Here is a 12,356-nt window from a genome sequence, read left to right on the forward strand (position 1 = left end):
AGGTTTGACTGATATTTTTGCTGGAAAATGCTACGCAACTGATATTGTTACCTGTGCTCACTTGATCTAGTGTAATCACCAATTTAACACTGAAACTGAGCACTAAGCAAGACAAACTTGAGGAATGAGAACTAAGAACATACTTACCACGGGTTGTAATGGGGCACCAGGCATCATGGCATTGGCTAGTTGCATTTGCTGGGCCAACATGGCCATGTTCTTCTGCTGAATCAAGTTATTGCGCCCATTTATCTCCAATTGTGTTTTTAAGTGTGGGGGTGGATGAAGATATTTGCAGTTCTCCCTGGAGCAACGACCCTAAGTAATGAAAGCAGAAAACATCATCTTAAAAAAATAAAATCTACAAATCTTAAAAAAAAATCATAATAATATAAACCTATCTTGAGTCTACCATGAGTCTTTCACACAGTGTATTATCCAATGACTTTATAACAGATTTGAATAAGTAATAAATTCTATCAAAATGAAGTATTAAGACATTTCAAAAAAGTTTCAAGCTTAGAGAAGCTCCTGTATTAAAATATTAGCTTTAATATTTCTAGATCCAAGTTTAAAAATCTACAAACTGCTAGGGTAATATTAACACAGAATATCAAATAAAAACCTTAGGCTCCTTCCTTAATGTCTCCTGGCCAACTTTAACGAACCCAAAAGAATCATGAAGTTTTACCATCTATTTTTACTTGTACTGAGTTGTAAGGAAACAAACTTACAGGACTCAAGGCACACTGTATCTTCAGTAAAACACCTTTACACATATCTCATAAGTTAAAATTACTACTAAGCTTTATGAGTCTAAATATTAAGAAATGTATAGATGAAAGGGAGGAAATTCCTACATATTTCCTGCTGAATACAGAGATCAGCAAGCACAATGAAATATTGGTGAAAAAATGCAGCCTTTAACCTTTCAGCAATAAATCTAGTCTCCATTACCTAAGAATTATAAAACAACAGGAACAGATATGTTTACCCTTCAAAAACTTAAAGCATAAAATGGAGAAACAAAATAAGTTACTATAAACTAATAAATATGAATATAAGTTTGTTTTGGGATGATTCTTCTCATCAAAATATATATAAAAGGCTGTATTATGAAATATTGTCAGGGACAGACCCATTTATTTCAATACAGTATTGTCAAGTCATATTGATAGCAACTTATCTCATTAATTATTACCTCATAATCTCTTTCACCAATAAATTTAGTTAGAACTGTTTGTGAGGGTAAAAAAGGACTTAATTGAAGCGATCAACCACTTTCTTGAGCTTTCTTTGATTTTTCTAAGAAAAATCTACCTGTTTACCATAATTTGACCTTGTACTGTAAACTGACTCAGAAAACTGATGTTTGTGAGAAAATCTATCAGAATTCTAATTTTAATGACCTATTTCTGGCTTATGTTGATTAAGTTTTTTGGAATAAGTTTATCCACAGGCTAATATCAGAGGATACTACCTGCTCTGTTAACAAGCTTTATGTAATAAAGCATTACTAATAATATTTCAAGTTAGGAGGCAGTGGAGAACCGTGGACAAGAGCAAGGACATTACAGGTGTCAGCACGTGGGGCAGAGGTTGAGCTCGATCACTCATCAGCTACATGAGCTGCATAAAAAACTAACTTCTGTAAGCCTCAGGCTTTTCATTCACTTCAAAACTGCTATATAACCTACGTGCATGTGTGCTAAGTCGCTTCAGTAGTGTCCAACTTCTGCGACGCTGTGGACTGTGGCCCACCAGGCAAGAACACTGGTTCCAGGCGATCTTCCCTACCCAGGGATAGAACCCCAGTCCCTCATGTCTTCTGCATTGGCCCTATATAACCTACGCTATAGAGGGAAACCCTATATCACCTACGCTACACAGGGAAACCTTATATAATCTATGCTATATAGGGAAACTCTATATAACCTATGCTATACAGGGAAACCCTATATCACCTACGCTACAGAGGGAAACCCTATATCACCTACGCTATACAGGGAAACCCTATATCACCTACGCTATACAGGGAAACCCTATATAACCTATGCTCTACAGGGAAACCCTATATAACCTATGCTATACAGGGAAACCCTATATAATCTATGCTATATAGGGAAACTCTATATAACCTATGCTATATAGGGAAACCCTATATAACCTACACTGTAAGTTTATTTTGAAGATTAAAAAAGATAATGTATATGTTACATCCTCGGCGCTGTCCAGCACTCTCAGAGGAACAAGGGGAAAGTCAAAAACTGCTGTTACCACCACCCCCAGCACATTTTAAATTGTATACACATTAGCAGAAAAACAAAATATTGGCATGAAAGTAACTTTTATACCATTTATCACAGTTATCGATACATTCACAAGTAAAGTAACATGTACATATCTCTGATTTATTCCATAGAAAATCACCATGCCTGATACCTGTTGAGATCATGAGCATGTTATTAGCTTAAAAGCATCTGGATGCAAAACAACCTTCACAAAAACAACACTTCAAGTCACAAGACAAACCATGGTGAATGACTGGCTAACCACGGATGACACATGGTCTAATATCAGAAATATCTGAGTTTGGGTATTTTAGAGAAAATCTACTTTTTCAGTACAAAGAATAACTTGGTTCTAAGAAAAATTATGGTTATCAATATCTCCACATCATATTTCTTACTAAGATTGGGCTTATTTAAGTACAGATAAGCTGGGTTATATCCACTCTGAGGATTCAGTTAATGTCAGTTCACTCAGATCACTTTCTATAGTTTCACAAATTACATAAATAACACAGAGACAGCCCTGGGCACTGAAAGCAGCCTTGTGAACATGAGCACTGGTCTTCCCCTCTCTTCATCCTAAGGCCTCTCTGGAACACAAACCTCTAGGGCCCTCCAACCTACAAACACAGCCTATATTGAAACAATAAAGGAAAGAAATCACGTACAAATCACCATATATTTTGTATTACTGCATTTCAAAACTTTTAATAAAAACTCAGGCCCTTTGGTTTTCCTTTTGTCTTTACTACATGTACTCAGGAAAAATGTCATTCTACTACATTTCTTATATAGCCTCCCGTTCCATGCTCAGCTTGATTTGAGTGCATTGGAGCTTCACTCTCAAAAAGCTATGTATGTCCCAAAGAATCAACTGAGGACATTTTGTGGAAAAGGTATGCACACTAACTAGCCTCTTTCACACAGTTTGTGGCAACAGACCTGGGGTTCCAGGGATCTACATTTTAACAGTACTCCAGGTTATTCTGATATAGCAGGAAACATTATAAACTACAATTCTGCAAAGCCATGTGAATTTTTCATTGACATCTGTGGAAAAAATAACAAAGTAGCCTCCGCAATGGATATTAGATAAACTTAGCTCCTTAAGAAGGTCAAAACTTGTTTAATGCTGACTGTGCTGCTGAATAATTGTGGTTTGACAAATAAAAAGGTCAAAAGTAAGTTAAAATAAACATCCTCTTCTAGAGAATTGCCTAAGCCCTGAGGAAAACCATGAGTGGCAACTCTTCGATGGACAGTTACGGTAAATATGACATTGGTACTTCTCCAGGTTCATCCATCTCCAAGTTCCCAGGCCTGTACCTCCATAAGCATTTGCAGAATGAATGAAGAACATTTCTAACTAAATGCTTAAAGATGAATTCTACTGTAACTCCATTATGGAGACAATGAAGATAATAGAATAAAAACTAGTTCAGTTTAGTTCAGTCGCTCAATCGTGTCTGACTCTTTGCGACCCCATGAATCGCAGCACGTCAGGCCTCCCTGTCCATCACCAACTCCCGGAGTTCACCCAAACTCATGTGCATTGAGTCGGTGATGCCATCCAGTCATCTCATCCTCTGTCGTCCCCTTCTCCTGCCCCCAATCCCTCCCAGCATCAGGGTCTTTTCCAATGAGTTTGACTCTGAGTTGTACTAACCTAGTGATGCTTTTATTCAGAGGCCAGCAATTTGAACACACGATAAATACAGCTTGCCACAATAAAAGAAGAAAAGGTAATAGAAGGCCTCCAAGTTTCACTGAGGAAAGAAGATCTGTGTAGAGATTCAATGCACTTGGCATCCTAAACTCTGTACAGTGCTGAGAATATATTCTAAACCACCTAAAAACAGAAAGTCAATCAGTATCTTCTGCTCACATACACAAATTTTTGTATAGGAGCTACAGCTCTAAATCATTGGAGATTTTACTCCAAGATACAATAAATTGAGTTGCAGCATTACTGCAAAAACATGCATAAGTTTTTGTAAAGTTTTGATTGCTACAGATAGAATGGAACTAAGATGCTTCAGTTGCGTCAGATTCTTTGCAACTGTATAGACCATAGCCTGCCAGGCTACTCTGTCCATGGGACTCTCCAGGCCAGAATATTGGAGCAGGTAGCCTTTCCTTTCTCCGGGGGATCTTTCCAATCCAGGGATAGAACCCACGTCTCCCGCATTGCAGGCAAATTCTTTACTAGCTGACTCACAATGGAAGCCCAATAACAAGCAGTTGCCTAATCCAGCACCTTATCGGTTAAAAGTACTAAAAATAATATGAGGAGCAAAACTCCATGACAGTGCATGACATACATCCAAACTATAATATAAATTTGCCCTTAATCATCATTCTATATTGGCATATCCACTAAGGAAAAAATGCCATTCTGATACATTTCTCACAACGCTACGGTTTCTGTGGTTTATTTTTGTTGACTGCACTGAAATCTTACTCTCAGTGAGCTGGCCAGCTGATGCTATTCAGCTTATATCGTAAATACCTTAGACTCCATTCAAGGAGACTTTTCATAAGTTAACAACACAGATTCCAAAGATATCCTTGTAATGCATATGCTGTATATTTTAAGGAAATGAAGGAAGTTTAATAAAATATTGATCCAGAATGAGTCTATTTTCCTCTAATAATTTGTCTACATCTTTAAATAAAAGTAACCTGTCCAAGAAAAGTAAAAAATTTCCTCTTTAAGTCTTAAAGCTTATATACAGCAATAATGGTCATCACAGATCATCTGAAGCCAACGGAGAGATCAAATCATCAAATCCTCAATTTCTGAAGTCACAAATTATTAAATTGTGAATTGAAGAGTTTTCTTATTAGCTTTTGAAATCAGTACAAACAGTGTGATTCCAAAAGAAGATATACACTACTGTTTGAGCCTCAAAATAAATGTCTAGTTAATCTTTAAACATTATAGTCTAATAAAGTGTATGTATGTATGTTAGTTGCTCAGTCGTGTCCAACTCTTTGCAACCCCACAGCCTGTGGCCCTACAGGCTCCTCTCTCCATAGGATTCTCCAGGCAAGAATACTGGAGTGGCTTGCCATTCCCTTTTCCACTAATAAAGTATACTTTAAAATAATTACATACATAGTATGAGCATGTATAATACATATCTAAAAATGATATATGATGCATACAATGAAGTATAAATTGTAGAATAAAGAGAAAACTGAATAAAACAGAGGTGGCGATTTAGAGACATAAGAAAACTATTTGTTAGCTATTTTCAATATTTAAGAACCTGCTAACAATCAAAAATAAAACATCTTATTTGGAACTTGGCCAAACTTAATAAAACAAAACAAAAAAATCAAAATTATATTTGAAAACTAGAAAAACAAATTTCCTGTTTTTAATTTCACTTCTTCCACCTAAAATAAAAGAAATACAGTGACTTATGAGGTCAGAATACAAAAAGACATCTCATTAAGTTACCAAATGGTGACTATGTTTTAGAATTAAAATTACTGAGTCATATTTGGGCCGACTCTGAAAAGAAAGGATCAATGAAAAAATTATAAGGATACCAGCTAACACTCAAAAATCTTTTCCAACTTTCATTGGAAATACTGGTTTTCTGATATTTCAATTGTTAAAAGTAATATTTTCTTTGCAACAGCTGAGATGTGCAAATGTTTTGAAGCACTTTCTAAAGATATTCATTGCTCAGATATTGGCCAGAAACACTGGCAAAAGAATTTGGTAGCTTCCTACTAAAAACTGTTACTGGTTTTTGATTGACCTTTTTTTTTTTTTCCAGCTAAGATAATACAAATATTCAGAAAAATTCTGCCAAGGTGGGAGAGTAAGTGGCAGTCAAGAAATACTGTTTCACACTTTTCCAAAATGATGATTTTTACGGTTCTATCATGCTTTTCAATGATCAATTCTAAGACAAGGGTGAATAAATTTACTTACATAATATTTATTTTTAAATTTACTTTACATATATATGCTAAATGCTTTTTTTTTTTTTTCATTTAAGTGAATGAAAATTTAAGTTTAGCTCTAGGAATTAGTTTGTTGGTTTTTGCAAATATTGGAAATAAGTTAATTGCATCTAAAATACAGGATATTATAGGTCTTATGTATAGCTCTTTATGATTCACTTGTTTCCATAAAGGACCTGTGTCAGCTGAAAAAATACATGCATCCTAAAAAGTAGTTCAAGGTTTCTCTACCTCAGCACAACTGACACTGGAAACCAGATAAGCCTTTGATATGGGGGCTGTTAGTCGCAGGCCTGGCCTACTAGACGCCTCTAGCACTCCTGCCCTCAGTTATGACCATCAAAATTATCTCTTGATAATTGCCGAAAATTGTCTCAATATTGCCCAAACACCCCTGGGAGCCAGGGGAAGGTAAAACCATCTTCAGCTGAGAGTTAAGCACTGCTTTGTACCTAATGGAATTTAATGAAAACTATATTAATCTACTCAGGCTACTATAACAAAATACCATAGACTGGGTGGTTTAAAGAACACAAACATATTTTGTCACAGTTCTGGAAGCTACAAGTCCAAGACCAAGGTTCTGGACAATTTAGTTTTCAGTGAGAGTTCTATTCCTGGCTTGCAGTCACCTTGTTATTTCCTCACGTAGCCTTTCCTTGGTGCATGTATGCATAGAGAGCACTCTCACTGGTGTCTCTTATTAAGACATTACTGCTTTCAGATCAGGGCCCCACATTTAGGACCTTAACCTTAACTATTTGTTTAGAGGCCGGGTCTCATCTCCAAATAGAGCCATACCGGAGACAGGGCTTCAACATATGATTTTAGAGAGAGATGAGCATTCAGCTAGTAAAAGAGGCAAGGATAATTTTAAAATAGCTAATCTAAATTTATGTGTTAGTAGCTTTAAATATGGAGAAGGCAATGGCACCCCACTCCAGTGCTATTGCCTGGAAAATCCCATGGACAGAGGAGCCTGGTAGGCTGCATTCCATGAAGTCGCGAAGAGTTGGACTGAGCGACTTCCCTTTCACTTTTCACTTTCATGCATTGGAGAAGGAAATGGCAACCCACTCCAGCGTTCTTGCCTGGAGAATCCCAGGGACGGGGGAGCCTGGTGGGCTGCCGTCTATGGGGTCACACCGAGTCGGACATGGCTGAATCGACTTAGCAGCAGCAGCAGCTTTTAATATTTTCATTCTCAAATTTAAATGGTAGAATTCTTTATTCCGGAAATTTCCTCAAACATAAGATAACAGATTTGTACTATAACACATGACTAGAATTTGGGAAAATTAAAAGGAATACTATCCCAACACATGACTCTAAAGGGGTGATATTCCTTTTAATTTTGCCAAATTCTAGTAGCTGCAGCTTCTAAAAATTTTCAAAGTATGAATATGTGAGTTTTGTTTGGGTATAATATTAACCAAGTATGAATATGTGAGTTTTGTTTGGGTATAATAATGAAATTATTGGTTATAAATGAAATTATTTTATTTAAAATAAAAACAAAGACTATAGCATATCAAAAACTAAATACATTCTGAAATCACATAAGTCATATCAATCCATTCACTTGTTAACTGGAATACTGAAGATGCTGATTTTTTTTTTTTAAGGACAAGCCACATTTTCTTGATTTTATTTCCCTACAAAGTCTTTTCAGAAAAACTGAAAGCTAGACACATAGTCTCTCCTTTGAAAAAGAAGCTATTGAGAAAGATAAATTAAGTAGCCAAAGAACCCAGAAAAGTATTTCTGACTGCCACCTGGAATTCTGGAGGACCCATTGCATAATGTTGTTTTTAATCATATGAAAATGAATGCTGCTGCTGCTGCTGCTAAGTCGCTTCAGTCTCGTCCGACTCTGTGCGACCCCATAGAGGGCAGCCCACCAGGCTCCCCTGTCCCTGGGACTCTCCAGGCAACAATACTGGAGTGGGTTGCCATTTCCTTCTCCAATGCATGAAAGTGAAAAGTGAAAGTGAAGTCGCTCAGTCGTGTCCGACTCTTAGTGACCCCATGAATTGCAGCCTACCAGGCTCCTCTGTCCATGGGATTTTCCAGGCAAGAGTACTGGATCGGGGTGCCATTGCCTTCTCTGATGAAAATGAATACGTGTGTACAAATGTACTTATGCATATACACACCTATATATTCACCCCAATTGTATACCTATTTCCAAGAGCAGTATATGTATTACAAAGTCAAACTTTGCTTTTGTGGCAATTTTAAGAAACTTAAGTATATGACTAAAATTTTTATTTCATGCTTTATTTGAAAAAACACATGAGAACTTTTAGGAAGTTATGGAATAAAACTTAAAGGGGCACGGAACCATCATTTTGAAGAAATTCCTAAAGTAGTCAAAGCAGATATCTTCATTTTTTTTGTTAGTTTCCAGGGGGATTTCACTGATTTGATGTTATCGTTTATTTGTTTTCTTTTGTTTTACAAATAGGATTCTATACTACATCTCAATGAGTTGACACCTGAACAACACAGGGAGTCTGGTAAAGGGGTGGTTGTTAGGGACACCAACCCCTCCCTCAACATAGTTGAAAATCTGAATATAATCTTACAGTTGGCCCTCTTTATGGGTGGTTTGGCATCTGCAAATTCAAGCAACTTCGGATATTGTGGTCCTATAGCAGTATTTATTGAAAAAAATCCACGTGTAAGTGCACCTACACAATTCAAAGCTATGTTGTTCAACAGTCAACTACAGTACATACATTGTTAGTAAGTCAGAACCATCAATTTGCTATATTTAAATACTATGATATACTACATGATAAATAGATAATACTGACATATTAACAGGAATTTTTCTATTCATTTTTTATTCTCAAGTATTATGACCCTCTAAGCCATATTATAGGTGCACCCTTGTACTTATTTCAGTTTTGCCATCTAAAAAGGCAAGAAAATATTCTTTAAAACAAACACAATATCTGTTTTAATTTCCTCACTGGACTTTCAGGTAACACCAGGAACAAATGCTTAGCATCCCCACAGAACATGAAGAAAGGAATCATTTCTCCTCTTATTTTTCTGGGAAATTAATCTCTAGTCTCCTACACTTAACATGAAGTAAAATACAGCAACACTACATCAATACTTAAAGCTTAACTTTTTAGGTGTAAATTGCTATTTCTTCTTCCAATCAACATAAGGACAAGTGCTTGGAGCTTTAGGTCAATATAAGAGCTGGGAGAATTTTTTCCTACCAGTAAGAGAAAAAAGCAGCATAAAAATCTATAAATGTATTTTCACTGAAATATTCCTAATTTCTTTACTACTACAGATCAAAAGTATTTTCAAACAAAAAATAACGCAAATTTTTTTTTCTTCCTTTTCCTGATCCCATAAAACGTTCATGTTCATATATACACTGTGACTTAAAAACTACTAAGACTGTCAGCAAAACCAAAAAATATATAAACATACATACATGTACATATACACAATCTATTGAGTTTAAATCTGTAATTTTACCATGGTTTGAAAGGACATAAAAGGATGTAACAGACTCTGTTTCTTGGGCATTACATTTTTTCTCACCCAAGTCTAATCTGACTTAGGAGAAGCAATTCTAGGTTAGACTTTCTAGCTATTTCAAGAGGCCTCTCCAGCATTCAAATGTTCTAGGCACTATTTTGTAGAACATTCCTAAGTTTGATGACGACGACTCTTGGACATGAAAACCAATAGTGACATTTACAAGACCCCAAAATATCCTCAATGCTGACGCAACAGCAACACACTTTAACTCAAACATCAGGATACTATGACTTTTTTCCCAGAGAACTCAGGAGCTTTAATTGCACAACTCCCATTAATCATCTTGAATATGGCATAACTGAAACTCTACACGTCTAGATAAGTATTATGTAATTCATGAGAGTCGAGTTAGCTGCCTCTGAGGAGGAGGAGAAAGGGGAAAAGGCAACAAACCACACACACATTCTCGTAACCGAAGCACCACTCCTTTCTCCAGCAGCTTTTGTCTGTGAGAGATCAGATATACATACAACTGTGACAGCCACAGTTGTATCAGCGCACAATTTCAGCTGATAGTCATCTGAGGAAATCTTAGCCTCCTCAGAGAGGGCCCACAAGGATCTTATATTTAGAGTTGCTTCTGATAGGATGCTGTAAGAAGAAACAGTCTCACTTTTTCCTCCTACTCCTGGCCTCCTCTATGCCACAGAGTCCCACAACAGTGTGCAGCCATCTATGAAGTGCTATAAAGGGTTTAGCTGGCACCTATTGTCTGTCACTATTCCACAGTCTTCCTAGGCTCCAAAGATGGGTCTGGCCAGCATCCCTGAGCCAAACCAGAGTCTCCATGACCTTGTAAAAGCCCAGTGACATTTGCTAGGTGCCAGTATCATTAAACAGTCCAACATTTGTTGGCTGCTTTTTTACGGCATCATAAAGTTGGAAATGCCAGATCACTATGTTTCTATTATTTTTTCAATCACTTCATTATTTTTGTGGTACAGCAACTGCCAGAGTTCTAAACTGTTTGTAGCAGAAACAATTCTGAAGTTTTATGGCATCCAAATCAGACACTCTTCAATCTTGGCTAATAATTAAAAGCACGAACATTTACATAATAAAATTTAGAGTTCTATTTGTAGCGCATGCCTTTCAATTGAGAAATACAAAATGTTTTACAAATAGTACCCGATTCATCATCCTACCATGATTAGGTGGATTACAGCATGGTTGTCTCTATTATATTTCTAGGGCTTTCCTGAGGGTAAAAAAGAGGCAAACTTCTTGAGTCAAACACACAGAATTTTTTCCTTTTTAACAATCCCTTGGAAGACTTGTTTAAGCAGTTCTTCATAGACCTATTTGAGAGTTCCTAGTGCACTGATCAAGCAAAAGCTCTCCATCTTTAAACACCTTTTCAAATGGGAAGGACAGAGGTTCTCGCTCAAGGACACATAACTAAACACAGACAGTCTAACTACAAAGTCAGTGCTCTTGACCATTACGTTAGAGGTGTGTTTTTGTAACAATGACCACTTGATCACTGTTCCATGTGCCTGCTTTTCTAAACATTGCTCACACTAAAAACATATATGACTTTATCCAGAATAGGTCAGAACCGATGAAAGCTTCAACCCCCTTGAATTCTGCAAAAGGAAAAGATGTTTTGCAATACAAGAAACTAATTTTATCTTTATAGTGAAATTTATTTTTAATTGAAGAATAATTGCTCTACAATATTGTGTTGGTTTCTGCCAAACATCAATGTGAATCAGCCATAGGTATACCTATATTTCCAATGTGTCATGGAAAAAAAATAAGATTCTCTTATAAATTTCACTTTCTCTGAAAACTAAAAAGAAAACAACTGAACACCAAAAAATTAAACTCTTGCTTCACATCATCCATTTCAACAAGAGTCCCAGTGAGGCAAGAGGTTCTTAGACTTTCTATGGATTCCACTAACCTGGCCTCTGTGATTTAGACAGATCACATGTAAAGAAAAGGTGATTTTATATAGGAAAAGAGGATCCATTTTATATATATATAAAGATAATCATGATGATGTGATCACTCATTTAGAGCCAGACATCCTGGAACGTGAAGTCAAGTGGGCCTTAGAAAGCATCACTACGAACAAAGCTAGTGGAGGTGATGGAATTCCAGTTGAGCTATTTCAAATCCTGAAAGATGATGCTGTGAAAGTGCTGCACTCAACATGCCAGCAAATTTGGAAAACTCAGCAGTGGCCACAGGACTGGAAAAGGTCAGTTTTCATTCCAATCCCAAAGAAAGGCAATCCCAAAGAATGCTCAAACTACCGCATAATTGCACTCATCTCACATGCTAGTAAAGTAATGCTCAAAATCCTCCAAGGCAGGCTTCAGCAATACGTGAACCGTGAACTCCCTGATGTTCAAGCTGGTTTTAGAAAAGGCAGAGGAACCAGACATCAAATTGCCAACATCCGCTGGATCATGGAAAAAGCAAGAGAGTTCCAGAAAAACATCTATTTCTGCTTGATTGACTATGCCAAAGCCTTTGACTGTGTGGATCACAAGAAACTGTGGAAAA

General features: G+C 36.6%; 1 protein-coding gene across 50 annotated transcripts in view; it reads right to left on the reverse strand.

Moving 5' to 3' along the window:
• Positions 1–12,356, reverse strand: part of MBNL1 (muscleblind like splicing regulator 1) — a 218,475-nt gene that overhangs the window by 40,459 nt on the left and 165,660 nt on the right. For all 50 annotated transcript variants that reach the window (XM_069562621.1, XM_069562589.1, XM_069562491.1 and 47 more), the window contains one exon: positions 148–318. In XM_069562621.1, coding sequence (XP_069418722.1) covers positions 148–216 — 69 coding nt within the window. In that variant the 5' untranslated portion in view covers positions 217–318. The remainder of the gene's footprint in view (positions 1–147; positions 319–12,356) is intronic.

This window comes from Ovis canadensis, chromosome 1, assembly GCF_042477335.2.
Source record: "Ovis canadensis isolate MfBH-ARS-UI-01 breed Bighorn chromosome 1, ARS-UI_OviCan_v2, whole genome shotgun sequence".
Taxonomy (NCBI): Eukaryota; Metazoa; Chordata; class Mammalia; order Artiodactyla; family Bovidae; genus Ovis; species Ovis canadensis.